The sequence below is a fragment of the Mixophyes fleayi genome, chromosome 6 (assembly GCF_038048845.1).
Source record: "Mixophyes fleayi isolate aMixFle1 chromosome 6, aMixFle1.hap1, whole genome shotgun sequence".
NCBI lineage: Eukaryota > Metazoa > Chordata > Amphibia > Anura > Limnodynastidae > Mixophyes > Mixophyes fleayi.
In genome coordinates, this window is record NC_134407.1 from 211045381 (window position 1) to 211064963 (window position 19583).

General features: G+C 40.5%; 1 protein-coding gene across 1 annotated transcript in view; it reads right to left on the reverse strand.

Annotated features, from left to right (window-relative positions):
- Nucleotides 1–3810: 3810 nt before the first annotated feature.
- LOC142160029 (uncharacterized) overlaps nucleotides 3811–19583 on the reverse strand; it is a 37734-nt gene continuing 21961 nt past the window's right edge. The window contains exon 7 of the mRNA XM_075214948.1: nucleotides 3811–5447. Within this exon, the coding sequence (XP_075071049.1) occupies nucleotides 4960–5447 (488 nt within the window). The 3' untranslated portion in view covers nucleotides 3811–4959. The remainder of the gene's footprint in view (nucleotides 5448–19583) is intronic.

Below are 19583 nucleotides of genomic sequence, written 5' to 3' on the forward strand. Positions count from 1 at the left end.
GAATTCATTCTGGTGGCAGTGTGGTTTCGTTTTGTTAATTACTATCTAGATCATATTTTATAATTTAGCAAACCATATTGTGATTATCGGCTGCACATTATATTTAGTGTGGTTTATTTATTTTGGGATCTTGTCTCATTACAAAAATATGTATATTGTAAAAAGATCTCTTACAGCACATTGGCCCTGGATCCCAGAAATCACTGGATCCCCAGAATCTCAGGCTAGGCATACACAGCCCAGCTTCCTCCTCTGTCTGTTCATTGTGATATTTCTCATTTGGGATTTTCTGTTTACCAGATCTGTGACTTGCTTCCTAACCTTCAACCTTTGTTTGTAACCCAGACCTCGGATTGTTCTGACCATTCCATTTGGCTGTTAATTTGGTACAATGCTGCCAGCCTGTTTACAAACCCGGCTTGTTCTGACTATTCCATTGGAACTCGTGTACCTGAATGTCACGCCTGGAACCTCCACCTCAGCTACAGATCCCTAACTCTCTGAAATTTGATGGAGACCCCAAAGCCTGTAGGGGCTTACTGAATCAATACACAATCCAATTTGAATTGCTACGATTAATTTTACTTCTGAGAAAGCCAAAGTGAACTACGTTATTTCCCTTCTGACTGGTCAAGCACCAGCCTGGCCCTTATCACTATGGGAACGCAACGATCCCATTGCACAAAAGTGAGTCCTTTCTTGAGACTTTTCGAAGAATATTTGATGAACCTGGAAGTGTCTCTTTTGCGGCCTCTAGTAATCTTTGCCTCCACTAAGGCTTCCAAGCTATGGGACAGTATGTGGCACAGTTCTGTTCTTTTGCAGAATTGCCTTTGAGGTGACTTTTTTCGGCAACTTCTCTCGGAATGTATGAAAGTTGAATTGACTTCCTTGGAACTACTCTTCTCTTAATGATCGATCACTTTATGTAACAATGTGGAAATTTGCTTTAGAGAATGTACTCAACAGAGAAGCATTCCTGCTGCTCTGATATTAAACTGGCATAGTGCTTCCAAGCACCTGTAACTCCTCAGGAAGAGCCTATGCAACTAGAACACTCAACTCATTGGAAGAATTCAAACGGTTGGTTTAAATATATCTATTGAGTCAGGACACCTGCTGGATACTTGTCCAAAGCATCCGCGAAACATCAGAACATATCCTCTACGGAGAGCCAAAGTTGGGGTCACTCACATACTTTCCCTCTTCTGCTAACTTCTCTACCACTGTTACCCTTCTATATTCCCAGGGTTCCATTTCACTGTCTATCTTTCCAGATTCAGGTACATTTCCTCCTCTGTGGTCGCCAAGTTGAATTTACCAGCTATACTGTTGGACATAGCTATGTCCCTGACTGCTGAAGGAGGTGTGGGGCTAGATTTACTAAGCTGCGAGTTTGAAAAAGTGGGGATGTTGCCTATAGCAACCAATCAGATTCTAGCTGTCATTTTGTAGAAAGTACTGAATAAATGAAAGCTAAAATCTGATTGGTTGCTATAGGCAACATCCCCACTTTTTCAAACCCGCAGCTTAGTAAATCTAACCCGTAGAGTGAGATAAGCGGTGGGGCAAGGACAGAGCCTTGAGGGACACCAATGGGAAGTGGGAAGGGGGGAGGAAGGAGAAGGTGACGCTAGAGACGGGTTCAAGAGATAACTTGCAAACTAAAAGAGGGCAGCTTAATGATGGTCAAGGGAGTAGATGCGCAGTAGAAGAGGGTGATCAATTGTCAAAAGCTGCAGAAGGATAAGCATGGAGAAATGACTTTGGATGTAGCGGCAAGATCACTGGTGACTATTATCAGGGCAGTTTCTATGGAGCGGTGCGGGCAGAAGCCATTTTGGAGAGGGTCAAGGATGGAGTTGTCAGAGAGGATGGTGGCAAGGCAGGAGTATGGAAGCCTCTCAAGTATTATGTCTCAAGGGCATCATTTTAATGGAAGTTATGAATCCTCAAATGTGACAGATAAGAGGCATTATAGAAACTCCAGTTTGGAAGGAGCTAAATTGGACCAACATATAAACTGAGAATACTAAAGTGAGAAATACTTGCAAAAAGTACAGGTGTATAACTCAAAAAGAGCACAACCAAAGATCTACAACATTACAGAACAGAAAGCCTTTTTATCTCGATCAATAAAATAAGCCAAACATTCAGATGCCTATTCAGACTCCAAAGTATCACAGAGATAATGTAGAGGAGGGAGAAAAGGTACCCTATAGAGGGAGCAATGGTACCCAATAGCAGGAGGAAAGGTACCCTATAGAGAGAGCAATGGTACCCAATAGCAGGAGGAAAGGTACCCTATAGAGAGAGCAATGGTACCCAATAGCAGGAGTAAAGGTACCCTATAGAGGGAGCAATGGTACCCAATAGCAGGAGGAAAGGTACCCAATAGAAATGTAAGCCCTAATTTCTGAGTAAAGGAGCGAGTAATCTTTCATATAAGGAACATTCTCCACAAAAAATTGCAGTCTTGATTAAAGGTTTCAAATTTTCTACATCCTCTGAATTTATTTGATCTATTTATTGAATTAAATAGGTATGTCTGGACTTTGGGCCAAAACAGGCATTTTTTAATGATCTAAAAGAGTAGTTAGGACAACCTATTGTATTGGATGATACGGAACAATTAGGACTGGAAATATCACATTCATTATATAAGTAGAATAATGGTGTTGAAAATTTAAGGATTTTTTATATTCACATTCCCTGTAATAGATTTTAAAATAGTTTTGAAAAATTTGGAGAAATCTGATATGTTACATCACCACAAAGAGCCCACGTGACTGCTCCGGAGGCACTCCGTGGCTAATTGAATACACCCCTTGGTTTGTTCCTAGTTCTGGTAATTTGTATATGGCCCATTTGAGTAGAAGTATCTTTGGAACTGCCTTTTTGGATTGTACCTAGTGCTGCAGGGAAGATGACTTTTAGTTTGGGAAGGGGAAGCACTTTCTGCTACAGTTTGTTGAACACTTAATAATAATTTACTTGCACTTGTCACCCCACTAATATATAATTCCTGGATATTGACCTCGCAATAGAAGAGGGATTGTTACGAAAACTCTTTACAAAAGAAGTGGGTAGCAATGACTTTTTGAATTATACCAGTAATCATTATGGCCCTTGGAATAAGACAACACCCAAGGGCCAGTTAATGTGTATAAGGCGGAATTGATCCAATGAGATCTATTTTCAACAAGCGAGTGATCTGATGAATTTAGTGAGAAAGGGAAGTCCGAGGAGTTTTTGAATAGAGCTCTTCTCAAAGTCTCACAGATGGATTGAAAGAATGAAGAATACAAGAGATACAGTTATTTAGATTATCTATATCCAAGTTGAAGTCATATTCCCCTTACTTAGGTTGGATGATACTTTCAAATCAGCAGATAAATTTTGTATGGGTTATTTATTTGGGATTTCCAGGTCCTTAATTGAGAGCTGCAGGCTAGTCACAATTGGTACTAATTGAATAGTAGGGGCTTATTCAATTGTTAGCGTTAACGCTAACAAACGAGCGCTCGAAAAATCTTACCGTTAATACGGAAATTCCGCGAGTAAACTACCGTATTAACGCTTTTCGCGCGCAATATTACCATATAAACTATAATATTTTTTGAGCGCTCGTTTTGCAGCGTTAACGCTCACAATTGAATACGCCCAGTAGAGTGAGATAAAACGTGTTTGAGACAGATCCCTCTGCTGAGAAAGCTTTCTTCTTAATTCCAGCACAGAAAAGGGAGAAAGGTAAAGAATATAGATAAAAAAGTATGAAAAAAGAGTAAATGATCCACAATATGTATTCCTAGTTTTTAATGTGCTACTGAGTGACAAGTGTCAATTTAAGGTCACAAAGTATAGTCTATAAATCAGGTAATATTCAGGTATTATCATCATCATCATTTATTTATATAGCGCCACTGATTCCGCAGCGCTGTACAGAGAACTCACTCACATCAGTCCCTGCCCCATTGGGGCTTACAGTCTAAATTCCCTAACATAGACAGACAGAGAGACTAAGGTCAATTTTGATAGCAGCCAATTAACCTACCAGTATGTTTTTTGGAGTGTGGGAGGAAACAGGAGCACCCGGAGGAAACCCACGCAAACACGGGGAGAACATACAAACTCCACACAGATAAGGCCATGGTCGGGAATTGAACTCATGACCCCAGCTTTGGGAGGCAGAAGTGCTAACCACTGAGCCACCGTGTTGCCCAGATATCATCATAAACTTATTTCATGTCCTGGTAAGGACTGAGATTCCAACAGACAGTAACAAACCGGAACACATCAAGCTTTTATTTACATACTCCCTTAAGGTATCACAAAATCCTCATACTGTGTTCCTTACATTCCTTCACAGATGACAACAACGTAGTGGTTATGGGCACCGAGAAATATTTGTCTTTCTGAAGTGGTTCTTAAATTTATTGTCACCTCCTATCCAAGCTATAAGCGGTAGAGGACAAAGATTCTGCTGTTGTGACTGGAATTTACCCCTGTGGTGGAGAGACTGGTACACTAATAGAAAAAGTGCAATAAAGTGCAATGGTGCCAATATTTTTGGACACAACTGTACATAATCTGTGTACATTGTCGTATTCTCAGCTTGGTATTGTAATCTAGAAATTTGTCTTAAGGCTCTATTTGTGCAGAAACTTTATATGCTGCGAATTTGATTTTGTTTACATATACTAAGATGCATATAAGTGTGCTTTGTTAGATCTTCATCTTCATTACAAGTTTCTCTTTACAACACCTGCTACCTAATTCTTTTCCCTCTCCTATTATGCTTTCCCTACACCCACCTCCCTTTTGCTATTCCAGGATCATGTTTTATAAAACAGCTGGCTGTATATGTAGCTGTAAAATGCCGATGTACATGCTGTTTTAATACTGAGATCTGGTACCTTTTCTTTCCCCTCTAAAATATTTTTTAAAAATTAATAAACTCTAATAAAACTTGAGTTTTAAAGAATATGGTTCTTCTCCTGTGTGAATTGCCTGGTGATCAGCAAGCTCTGGTTTACTAATAAAGCATTTCCCACATTGTGAACAATAATAAGGTTTTTCTCCTGTGTGACTTCTTTGATGTATAACAAGATATGAGTTACTGATAAAACATTTCCCACATTCAGCACAAGAATATGGTTTCTCTCCTGTGTGCGTTCTCTGATGTATAACAAGATATGAGTTGCTAGTGAAACACTTCCCACACTCGGCACAACAATATGGTTTCTCTCCTGTGTGAATTTTCTCGTGCTTGATACGATCTGAGATACTGATAAAACATTTCCCACATTCAGAACAAGAATATGGTTTTTCTCCTGTATGAATTCTTTCATGTATAACAAGATGAGTGTTCCTGGTAAAACTTTTTCCACATACAGAGCAAGAAAACGGCTTCTCTCCTGTGTGAGTTCTTTGATGTTTAACAAGTTGTGAGTTTATAATGAAACGTTTCCCACATTCAGAGCAAGAATATATTTTCTCTCCAGTGTGAATTCTCTGATGTATAACAAGTCCAGATTTACTTTTAAAACACCGCCCACAATCAGAACACAAGAAAGGGTTCTCTACAGGCAGATGTCCCTGGACACTGTTCCTATGATCCACCGTAACAATAGAGATATGTTGTGTCTGTGCTGTGGGTGTATAAATACCAGTGACTTTGCTATTTCCTTCTTCATAAATGGATTCTTCCTTAATATGAGTAGATGTATATTGTGTTTGATCTGTGGATGTATAAGTGTTATCGTCCACGTAACTAATTTCTTCACATGAGACTGGTTCCTCTTTAGAATGAATAGATTGTGTATTATCTGTGCCAGTGTCGGTGAGGTTTCCTTCTTCACATGAAGTTGCATTTTCAGTAACATTGAGCAGACAGTTGGAAAGTTCAACAGTTGATGAACATTTTATAGTTTGGATATCTATAACAATATTGTCATCTTTATTCATGGGATCTGGTGAAGAAATTGGGATGTGGGCGTCTCCAGATATTTTTGTAGCTTCAGTCAAATCTGTTGGACAGAAATATATTGTGGTCAGATGATATAAACACTGGGATAAATCTGCACATTATTAAAGAGGAGAAAAAGACACAGTTTATGGCATAACAAGCGCAGGTAAAAACAATAGCATAACCTACAAGCAATTGTCAAGTGTAAAGAGGAGCTCGTCCGTACACAGGGACTGATGTACCCTGTATCGCAGCCGGCCACACGTTCTACTTACTCTCTAATCCTTCTACTCCCTTGACCAACCTTCTTTTTTTTTTAGCTTGTTGATAGATTCTTTAAAGATTTTGAGAAGTAAAGGTACCAAGACAAAATATGGGGGATGGGCCATGGTCCTTTTGGGAAACTTGAGGTACTTAACCGGTTGGCATGTTTCCTGGTATTGTTTGTTTCTTGCCCATTGTGGCAAGAGCAGGGTGCCGGGCCAGTACAAATAAAAGTTAAGTCAGCTTAGTATCCTCTCTTGCCTAAATTTGTATATCTAATAATGTGTAAACTGGATTATGTATTTATTGTTTGAAAAGGTCTCCACATGGGTTAATTGGGTAGTATTGCATTCTGTAATAATTACCTGAAAAGAGCTGGCCCCTGGGTATACTATGCCCACCCCTCCCCCAGTTGACTTGTAAAATACAGTGTATATTTTGCTGTAAGTACCATTCAGCTGGAAGTCTGTTTCTACCAATAAACGACAAAAAGGAGGGGTTTCGTTATGCCCCAATATCTGGGGAATTATGCCTCATTGAAAGGGCAAGAGGTAGCCTATTGTTTTATGCAAAGCCCTGCCAGACATTTCGCATATGAACACCGTAGCGAGGTGGCTGCTCCTCCAGTTACCAGGCATCAATCCTGCCAGGGGTTAGCATCTAACACCCTCACCACTGCGAGACTCTCCACCGTGGGATATGACCGGCTTTAAAAGACAGCCTCCCCCTATCTCAAGAGACTTAACTTGGACAGCTTTGACTAGGAGTTACGACTCCTGTTGAGCTGGTGAAGATCACAAACAAGGATTCCGGGATGTGACTGTAAGACTGCTGATTTTACTTCCCCGTGTGCCTCCTGAGAGTGGGTTGACAGTAGGTTTGTTCCCTGCCCTGATGGCAGAGGAGCCATAAGTGGATAGGTGGAACTAGTACTCCAGTATTGGTGACGGTAACGTTCCCTGTGATAGAGTTGAGGTTGTAGTTAAGGTACAGTAAACCCCTTGGTACTTAATCTTTGAAAGTGTTATAATCCTGTTGGTGCTGTATATGCTTTTACAATAAAAGTATGTTTACTTTTATCAAGGTATTTGCCTAGGTGATTTCTTACCCACTTAGCCGGGTTTGCTCAAGCTGGTACATAAGGATGCCTCCAGGGAAAACAACTAGGTACAATGACAAAAGAGTTACACATTTACACTGATATCCTCCAGTAGAACAGGAGATAAATGCGAGATGAATCAGTCTGCCCAAAATGGGACAGCTGTATTCACTGGACACCAGTTAGTGTTGCTTCACCAGTTGTATATGATATAACACACTAAATGTGTGAATTCTTCAACCACCATCTTAATCTCGCTAGGTTACCCTATTACCACCCTCTACACTGCTAACACAAGACAACAACCCTCTAACCAACATTGCCACACACACAGCCCACTCAGTACTTTTACCTTTGCAGTCTGGCTGGTCCAGTGTGCAATATGATGTAGCGCATGCCCTTGTGTTTCAAAATCCCGTTGTCCTATAGATTGTAAGCTTGTGAGCAGGGTTCTCTTACCTCTCTGTCTGTATGTATTACACAGTATTGTCTTATTAATGTTTGTTCCCAATTGTAAAGCGCTACGGAATATGCTGGCGCTATATAAATAAATGTTGATGATGATGATGAATGTGCATAGAGAAGGGCAAACATGCCTTTAGTATTACAGACTTCATTTTTCTATGGCTGGGGAACATAACTAATTCTTTTGTAACTGACCTTTAGTAAGTTTGTCATGTCTGCTAGCAATATTGTAAACTATTTGATTCAGTTTAGACTGTACCTTTTAGTGCCGACAATAGAGTAGACCCACCAAACTGATCACGTCCACGGGCCAAAACTACAATTTTCAAGTGAGGACGTAGTTCGGTGCTACTCATCATGGAGACCACACCAAGACGTGATTATCCACCGCCTTCATCTACCCGAGCAACTGCGCACAGATACGCAGTGAAAAAATATTACAATTTACTTAGCCTAAAGAACTGGTGCATTTATAGCCCTTCTAATGTGACCCAGGGCGCTAGGTGGGGACAATGTCCTGTTTGAACATCACGTCTTGGTCACGAATACATATTCACACACAGAGCGACCAACTAATGTAAATGCAAAGTGAAGATGGGACTAAGTGTACTTTATTACTTACAGTCTAAATTCCCTAATATACACAGACAGACAGACAGAGAGACTAGGGTCAATTTGATAGCAGCCAATTAACCTACTAGTATGTTTTTGAAGTGTGGGAGGAAACCGGAGCACCCGGAGGAAACCCACGCACACTCAGGGAGAACATACAAGCTCCACACAGATAAGGCCATGGTCGGGAATTGAACTCATGATCCCAGCGCTGTGAGGCAGAAGTGCTAACCACTAAGCCACCGTGCTGCCCAAAATAAACCTTATACCTGTTAGACAACCTGAGTGTTATGTGTTATTTAATCCACTGCACCCCGAACCCACATTTCCAACCGGACACATATTCCAAAGTATTTTCCTGGGCTGTTGCTATTCCATTGTCTGCCTCAGCTGGTCAGGGCAGACATATAATACCCGCTATCTGCTACACAACCCTTATAATTAGGCTCTAAATACTATTATCATATCTATCATTGTATACCCCATTACACTGAGTTGGGACAACTACACTGATTAAGATCTACAAACATTTACACAATCTGTTTAGAGCAAGTATAAAACTTAAACTGAAAAGCTTATTTTCTAAAAATATTACTGCAGAACTGTTACTTGGCTGACTTCATTTGCCTCCAAGCAACAGCACCAGCTGCTCGAATTCAAGCTGATCTACATTACCATTTGCTTAGTAAATTATGTCATTCACGCTTTATTTTTTCTCTGTCGTCAGTCACAATTTTTGTTTAATAATGTAAAAACAAACTTAAGTTCTTAACCATAACCTTTTTTTATATCACCGTGGAATACTGTGACATTCTCTGCATGAAGCCAGGAAGGAAAAAGCCGACAACCCATGAATGGGCCATAGGTTTCTCAAAAATTGCCTATACTGATTCTAAAATGGATAAAGGCAATTCTCACCAATCCAATGAGGACTCTGATTTTGAAGACCCCTCACCTCTGACCTGCAAAGTTAAAGAAACACGGACAGTACACACTGAGGTTCAAAGAGTGATAGGTGATAAAGCTTCTTCAAATCAGAGAAAGAGGAGATTGGGGGCGGAACGGATGAGCTAGAGTCAGAAATGGACGAAATAATTACCTTCAACAAACAACATATTAAAACATAACTTCCTCCTCCAGGAACAAGAAAAGGACCACGAAAATTGTTCAAGTCACCTGCGTATTAGAGGCATCCCAGAAAATATAGAGGTGCCCTCATTACATCAATACTTACAAAGGCTGTTTTCCCCCCGTCTCCAAAAAAGCTAGAAGATCACGTCCTCTTGAACAGGGCCCACAGCTCTTGGACAAACGTCTCAAGACGTCTCCCAGCCTAGAGATGTCATTATTACACCACAAAAGAGGCGATACTATGTGTAGCCTGTGAACAACCAATCTGAGGTTGTGCCTGTGTAAATTTTCAAGGCCATAGCCCCATCCACACTTTTGAGAACTTCCCATTTTGCATTCTGTTATGGCATCAAATCAAGTTATATTCTGCCAAGACTTTGTTGGAGGTCCATCTCCTCCTTCCAAAACTAGGCCTTCCTGTTTCTCCCACAGATTCCGACTCTACAAGTGCTAAATGACGTCTGTCACAGGAGACCTCTGTGGTTTTGGGGTCATATCCATCAGAGTGGTCCACAGTGTCTAGAAGTGCCAAACCTTTGACATGTAAGCCAGGCACCTGAAGAGATGATCCTTTAGACGGTGCTATCACTGTATACTTCTTGTAGTAGGGAGTCGGTTGATCTACCTCATAACAAAGGTCTAGCTGTTACATAAGGATTATATTTGATACTTCTTTGAGTATTTCATTTAACGTATATTGCTGGTGTGTTCCTAAAACCATATTGTACATCTAGACCAGTGGTGGGCAACCTGTTACACTTTGGAGCCACATGGTGCGGCCCTCTAACCTTCAAAAGGGTTGGACATTACCCTTAATCTCAGTAATGGTCCTAGAGCCGCCTGTTGTCCTTCACTGCCCTGGACCAACCCCCGTCCTGTACAGGTACTCTGAGGCACGCAAGTCTGTCCATGTTAAATGTGTTGTTAATTTATACTCACATCTCTCTACAGACTCTGTAATGCTTGATCCATTATCCATATCAGCCCTACCACGAGGTATGTCTGTCTTTTGAAATTGTTTTACACAACATGAAAGGCTTAAAAGAAAGAAACTTTACATTTCATTGAAACAACTTAAGAGGGACCAAGAAACACACTTCTCACAACACCATGAACTAGTATAAGTCCAAGGCTTAGCCACATACACTCCATTCATGCGATGCGAGAGAGAGAGAGAGAGTGGTTTGAATACCGATAGCCTCCTATATAACTTTTCACCCTATACAAACCTATAAAGATACAGAGGGTAGATATCTAATTCTTATAGGCAAATGAAGCCTGCACCACCTTTCGGCTAAAGTAAATAACATTCTTTCTAAATGTTGAAAAGGTGAACTCACCATGGCTGGGGACTTTATCATAGCATTAAACCATAATCTGAATATATTGTCCCCCAGGGCCCGTCCCGGAGACAGAACGGATGTTCAGAAATCAAAAGCTTTCGAAAACATCAAGCTCCATGTCCTGTATGATGACACTGGGAGAGTCAAGGATCCCACGATGAGAGAATATATATTCTTTTTGAAGGTACATAACATTTATCACACCAGCACAATGCATCCTATGGTTTGGTCGAAACACGCTCCAGTATTGACAGATATTTCTAGCCTAGGTTCCTGCTCTTTCACCCCAACCTGGAGGATCAACGAATCGCTCCTCCACGATACCACTTATAGCTTGCAAACCCAAACCCTTCTCACTGACTGATTTCAGCTTAATGGCCTTCCAGAGAACACCGCTAGGGTGCTATGGGAAGCTCATAAAGTGGTGATTAGAGGGCAATCGATCAGCATGGTTTCCAGACACAAGAAATGCAAAATAGCTAAACAATTGGATCTATCTATACAATTACATGACATGGAAGTGCAACATAGACCATCTCTACACCTGACAATCTTGATAAACTTATGCTTCAAGCGTTCTCTAAAAACCCACCTCTTCAGACAAGCTTATGATATTCCTCAACCAGCATCTTAATCTTCATAAGATAACAAACCTCTGACCAACATTGCTGTGTGACTGATCACACACTGAATACTTTTACCTTTGCATTCTAGCTGGTCCAATGTGCAATATGATGTAGCACATGCCCTTGTGTTTCAAACTCCCATTGTCCCATAGATTGTAGGCTTGCGAGCAGGGTTCTCTTACCTCTCTGTCTGTATGTATTACCCAGTATTGTCTTATAAATGTTTGTTCCCAATTGTAAAGCGCTACAGAATTTGCTGGCGCTATATAAATAAATGTTGTTGTTGTTGATGATGATGATGATAAACTTACTAAGTTAAGGAGAGACAGACAGCCAAGACCCAGAATGGCTAAATCAAACCTTCCATGAAAAATTAGACAAGGCGGATAATATTCTGGCCTCCAGACTAATAGCAAAGACCTCACTAAACAATACCCTAGACTTCAAAACCTCAAAAAAGGCATCTTATCATATGACCCTAAGATAATCACACAAGAATTTAAATTTTATTACTTTAAATATCACTTTGACCAACAATCCCCATCGAGGACTGCTCCATCAGAGATTTTAAATAATTTTCTCTGTAAGGTGGGTCTGCCCAGATTGTTTAGATCAGTGGCTGATCAATTTAATGAGAAAATGTCTATTCAAATCTCCTCTGTAAAGACCAGAAAGCTTTAAAATCCCCCAGACCGTATGAATTCTCTGCAGCACATTATAAAAGATTACCCAAGCATCTAAAGCCAAGATTCTGGTAATTCGTCTCAATAAAATTCTCCTTGGAACGATCCACTAGAATTAGGTGGGGTTCATTACGGGAAGGCAGAGACAGCACAAGAAGAGTAATCGATTGTATATAGACCATAAATAAATGGAAATCTCCTGCGATCTTTGTGTCTTTAGACGATGAGAAACATTTGACAGAATATCGTAGATATCCATGTTCCAAACACCTAAAGCTTATTGGATAATGGGAAAATGTCTTCCAGGCATCGAAGCCTTGTATACAATTCTTATGGCTAAAGTAATGATCAACACCAATCAGTCTAATCCAGTCTTGAGGGTATATTTACTAAACTGCGGGTTTGAAAAAGTGGAGATGTTGCCTACAGCAACCAATCAGATTCTAGCTAACATTTATTTAGTACATTCTGCAAAATGACAGCTGAAATCTGATTGGTTGCTATAGGCAACATCTCCACTTTTTCAAACCCGCAGTTTAGTAAATCTAGCCCTTGATCTTCAATGGAACATTACAAGGCAGTCCTCAGTCGCCCCTGTTAATAGAACCCCTAGTAGCATTAATCAGAAACTCCTGATCAAGGAATTTAGGTAGGAGGCCACAACTTGGTGAATATACTCCTGTCCCTCACCCAACCTCAGACCTTACTCCCAGGCACAATATATTCTGATAAATGATTATGCTGCACTTTTAGGTTAGATATTTAAGTTCTGTAAATCAACATGTTGAATGTTCTTTCACAAGTTAAAGAAGATATCAAAACCAGTTAGAGAGTAAAGTGGCAGAAATGGAGGTTAAAATATTAGGAGTATTTATTATCTCCTCGTATGAGCATTTGTATCAGGAGAATTTGACCCCAATTAATAAAAAAAATGAAATCAGATCGGTTATCCTGGAGAAAACTTATCATAGGTGGCTGGGTAGGATTATAGCAATTAAAATAAATCTGGTTCCAGAGCTGTTGGACCTATTTTATATTGTCCCCGTTAAAGTCTCAAATACAGAGCTTCAATTTGCCTTTCTCTGATTTGTATTAACGAATCGAAAAGTATCTTGAGATACGTGTGGATATTCTACTTCTGGAACTACACTCAAATTCCGTTCTCTTTTTATAAAAATGCAACTTGCTTGTGCACTTGAATCAGGACTATGGAGAGCAAAATAAAAGCACAAATTTGGTCCTGGACATTCATTTTGTTGCATGCAGGTAAATATTGGTAGCACATAAATATGGGGCAGCATTTTTACACTTCAATTTAGAGTTGAGCAAAGACTCACCCCTTCCCAAGTCTAAATCTGTCCGCACATTTTAAATTTGTCCCCACTGCAGTGCAACACGGTTTTGCCAAGGTGCAAATTTGCTCCTTTTTCCATAGATAAAAAATCTCATATGTATAGAAAAGAATGGTGAACATAATGGTCACCAGCTGCTGTGTTTGTGTTACCTACACAACAAGGCAAGTCACCAATGGAGGCTTTAATATTGGTGGCGGATAATGCTTCTGCCTTACAGCAGCCAAATACACTTTCTACACCACACTGTAAGCTCATTTGGGCAGGACCATCTTTACCTTCTGTTTCATGTCATATTATGTTATTTATTTGGATCTTGATCGCCTTAGTGTAATGCACTGTATTATATGCTAGAACCTTATAAATACAGGATGATAATAATAATAATAATGAGAAATCTAACACAATGATTAAACTTCCTCTTACCCAGTGATGTGAGGGGCCGGTAATTCTCCATCATGACGTCCTTGTACAGATCCTTGTGTCCCTCTAAATACTCCCACTCCTCCATGGAGAAATAGACAGTGACATCCTGACACCTTATAGGAACCTGACACACACAATGATACAGTCATCACCCAGACACATCCCCTGGTGTTACTGTATAATGTCCCATTCCCAGCAGTCACCTCTCCAGTCAGCAGCTGAATGATCTTGTTGGTGAGTTCTAGAATCCTCTGGTCATTGTTTCTCTCATGTATCAGTGAGTGAGGTGGAGGTTCCATGATGGGGCTCTGGGTCCTGCTCCATCCTCCTGATACACGGGGACGGCTGCTGGGTGTCACCTGCTCACCAGATATCTTCCCCACTACTGTGTAATCCTGAGCATAGCGAGAAAATAATAAGTATCTTTATGGGGAGAAACATATTTCCCTATAAAAGAATGCTAGTTTTTTTTTTGGTTGTTTTTTAATACAAAGGTGGAAAAGGCATAAATAAGTGCACAGTGGTTTATTTATAGGAACAGGGATGGATTTTGTTAAAAACTTCTAAAAAGACTATAGTTTTACTTTGACAGATTACCGTTCTCTGATGTAAACAAACATGGAAGTTACTGTGACATTCCCAGAATCCCTCACCTCTCCAGTTAGCAGACAGAGGATCTCAAGGGTGAGATTCAATATCTTCTCAGTCATGCAACAGCTGTTCTTATCCATCCTCAGTGAGTCAATCAGATGATCTACACAGGAAACTGTCTACCCTCTTGCAGTTCTCTATGTTTACCCTAACAACAGAGAGAAAAATATAGTTACAGGTAATAATACAATATATCTATAGGACAGGACTAGTAGGTGACATGGATGGTGATACAGGATGACACAGGGTGTGGAATAAAGTTACAGGTAATAATACAATATATCTATAGGACAGGACTAGTAGGTGACATGGATGGTGATACAGGATGACACAGGTGTAGTATAAAGTTACAGGTAATAATACAATATATCTATAGGACAGGACTAGCAGGTGACATGGATGGTGATACAGGATGACACAGGGTGTGGAATAAAGTTACAGGTAATAATACAATATATCTATAGGACAGGACTAGTAGGTGACATGGATGGTGATACAGGATGACACAGGATGTGGAATAAAGTTACAGGTAATAATACAATATATCTATAGGACAGGACTAGTAGGTGACATGGATGGTGATACAGGGTGACACAGGTGTGGAATAAAGTTACAGGTAATAATACAATATATCTATAGGACAGGACTAGTAGGTGACATGGATGGTGATACAGGATGACACAGGGTGTAGAATAAAGTTACAGGTAATAATACAATATATCTATAGGACAGGACTAGTAGGTGACATGGATGGTGATACAGGATGACACAGGTGTAGAATAAAGTTACAGGTAATAATACAATATATCTATAGGACAGGACTAGTAGGTGACATGGATGGTGATACAGGATGACACAGGGTGTAGAATAAAGTTACAGGTAATAATACAATATACCTATAGGACAGGACTAGTAGGTGACATGGATGGTGATACAGGATGACACAGGGTGTGGAATAAAGTTACAGGTAATAATACAATATATCTATAGGACAGGACTAGTAGGTGACATGGATGGTGATACAGGATGACACAGGGTGTGGAATAAAGTTACAGGTAATAATACAATATATCTATAGGACAGTACTAGTAGGTGACATGGATGGTGATACAGGATGACACAGGGTGTGGAATAAAGTTACAGGTAATAATACAATATATCTATAGGACAGGACTAGTAGGTGACATGGATGGTGATACAGGATGACACAGGTGTAGAATAAAGTTACAGGTAATAATACAATATATCTATAGGACAGGACTAGTAGGTGACATGGATGGTGATACAGGATGACACAGGGTGTGGAATAAAGTTACAGGTAATAATACAATATATCTATAGGATAGGACTAGTAGGTGACATGGATGGTGACACAGGGTGTGGAATAAAGTTACAGGTAATAATACAATATATCTATAGGACAGGACTAGTAGGTGACATGGATGGTGATACAGGATGACACAGGGTGTGGAATAAAGTTACAGGTAATAATACAATATATCTATAGGACAGGACTAGTAGGTGACATGGATGGTGATACAGGATGAGGAATAAAGTTACATGTAAGTTTTTGCTGTAACAGCTCTATAATAATATGTAAACACTCATGTTCTGCTGTTATTTGTGGGAGTATAAAGTAAATAAAATACAAAATCACACATCCACAGGTCAGAAAAATACTATAACAGTCTATAACACATATAATTACCTGGTCCTACCCGGCTCACATAAGCAGTATCTCCTCTCTGCTTTCTACTACTTCTGTCTGGATAGGAAGTTAGATGAGAGGACAGAAGCGTTTCCTGGCTGTGAGCTCAGCTGGTCTCCTGCGTCCCAGGCCTCCTCCTCAGTCATCCTCCTTTACTATATAGAACTGTATTACTTTATAAATCAACATAGCTTTGTCCTGTGTATGGGTTGTAGTCTCTTTGTTTTGAACAAAAATTGTAGTCCAGCTATTGTAAAGCAAAGTGCTCTGAACGATCATTTGCACTACTAAACCTATGATGTATTAGCTGCAACCTTTTCAAGTGAAGTCATAACACAAGTATATATATATATATATCTATATATATATATATATATATATATATGCACACACACATATATATATATTTATAAATAAATTTTTGGGGATTAATGCTACTTTTTTTTGGTTCACTCGAGTTTTGCTACTGCTGAAAATATATTTATTTAAATACTACACCAGGGGGTAAATGTATCAATCTGCAGGTTCTTCAACACCCACGTGTTCAGCCTCTTCCGCGATTAAATTTCAAGCGGCGCTGCATTGTAAAGGGTTACATTTCCCTTTACAATGCAGCGCCGCTTGAAATTTAATCGCGAAAGAGGCTGAACACGCGGGTGTTGAAGAACCCGCAGATTGATACATTTACCCCCATGTCTCCCAACTGCTTAAATTTAAGTGGGACAGTACCAATTTGAGGGCTCTGTACAGCCCACAGACATGTCTGTTTCTGAGGGTGGGAATTTTGGGAGGTACTTGCTGTGAACAGGTGCAGGTGTGACAATCATCATCATCATCACCATTTATTTATATAGCGCCACTAATTACGCAGCGCTGTACAGAGAACTCATTCACATCAGTCCCTGCCCCATTGGAGCTTACAGTCTAAATTCCTAACATACCCACACACAGACAGAGAGAGACTAAGGTCAATCTAATAGCAGCCAACTAACCTACCAGTAAGTTTTTGGAGTGCGGGAGGAAACCAGAGCACCCGGAGGAAACCCACGCAAACACGGGGAGAACATACAAACTCCTCACAGATAAGGCCATGGTCGGGAATTGAACTCATGACCCCAGTGCTGTGAGGCAGAAGTGCTAACCATTTAGCCACCGTGCTGCTTGCATCTGCCTAAACTCTCTACTGTCCACCTCCTGTGAGCTCAATCACATTCCTATGGTTGTCAGTAATTGTGATGCCTCTGGAGGTTCAGGGGTTGTGGCTGATGACACCTCAAGGACTCCCAATGCTGCAGAAGATGATCTACCGGGGCCAGTACACTGGGTCCAAATCTGGCTGTGGGTGACAGCTTGGGCACAGTGAGTTACCTGTACATTGCTCTGGTCATTACCCAAGACGTCCTTAGTGGGCAGTCCACTCATTACCACCATTTCCATCACTAATCATTTTGTCCTACCAAACTAACGCAGTCTACAGGTATGTCCTGGATTCGCCCCACTGTTGTAGCTATCTGTGCCATCTGGTTGGGTACCATCCGGGACTTGGGGACCAAGTCGGCCTCAACATGAGTGAGGGAAGTACCAGAGCCCCAAAGCCATTGTAATTCCCAATACAGAACCCAAACAACAAGATGCCCACTCAAGTTGATTTGTTCCCAGAGGGAAGCGCCTTCAGGGAAGAGGCAGAGGAATATGTACATAAAGCCCACAGCTTGCAGAAAGTGTGAGCAGGAGCTGACTGCAGGATTGTAGGACTAGAGTCTTTGCTTTCACCCAGATGCAGAAGACCAAACTTTCCCAGACCAGAAAAAATTGTCAAAATCTCAACGTTTCCTGGATTGGTAGGGTTAATATAATTAAATTGATCCTTCTTAAAATGTTGTATTTCCATCAAACACTACCATCTGGATATTTGGAGCTTCATGGAGTCATCAGGGAGTTTGTCTCAACTGGCAGACGTTTCATTTTTTGTGTTAGTGATACACCCAACAGGTCACATTCTTCATCCTCTTATTCCAGTATCCCGTTTGTGGGGTTGTACGGATTGCTGGCTGTATTCTGTCTGTTGGGTGAGAGGCGATGTTGTCACCGGATCATGCGCCACATCACACAACTCGTCCTCAGAGACGACAGATGGCTGTGTAATAAAAATATAAATGAAAAGAGTTAGTATGGGAATAGATGAGTCTATTGATTTAACATTACAACATTCTCTTTTGAAGTTCCCATTGACAATTGATTGCAAAGTTATTGCAGAAGAATTTGACAAATGGTGAAATTTCCCAAACTGTGGCAGGGCCATAGATGGCAAACATGTCAGAGTTATACCTACCTCTAAAAGTGGATTGTATTTGTACAACTACAAGGGATTATTCAGCATTATTCTGATAGCCATAGTGGATGCCAATTATGAATCTATATTTGTGAACATTGGAAAAAAATGGCAAAGTGTGAGATGATGGGGCATTGGAGCAGATGCCCTTTCATGACAAAATTACAAAGAATGCTCTGAATTTGCCAACATGTACACAAACTAAATTTGGTCTTATTTTGTATTTCCCTCCTCTCTGCTCTGTTCACTCTGAATGTCAGGGCATGACGTCATCAAGTCACGCCCAACATTCAGTGAGGAGCGGCGCAGAGAGGACCAATCAAGAAGAAAGAAGACAGAGGAAAGAAGAGAAGAGATGAAAGAAGCTAATAGAAGGTTAATAAAGGAGCGGAGAGGCAAGGGGAGGAAAGCAGAAGGAGACAGAGAGATAAAGAAGGGGTGAGAGAGAGGCACAGAATGATAAAGAAAGGGGTGAGAGAGAGAGGCACAGTGTGATGAAGAAGGGGGAGAGGCAGCATGGAGGGTGCAGTGTGATCATAAGGGGGCACAGCGTGGTTGTGATGAAGGGGCACAGTAATGTGTGTGTGATCCAAGGGGCTTGTGGCAATGTAATGTGTGTGAGGTAGTTGATGGCTAATTAATGGGTGCTATTTTGTTTATGGGGTGATGGTGGGGTAATTTAATAGTGGGGACTATTAATTTAAGACGGGGTGGTTTGGGGGCTATTGAATGTGGGGGTAAGTTTGGGGAGAATGAGTTCTCTATTAAATGTGAGTATGAATTATTTAATGGCAGTGATGGTTGCGGGAAATAGGTATATTTCTGAAATGTAAATACTATTAATTTACTGCTGGGGCTGTTTGGAGGGAGGGAAATAGGCTAATTTATTAAATGGGAGAACTATTAATTTAATGGGGCTGGGG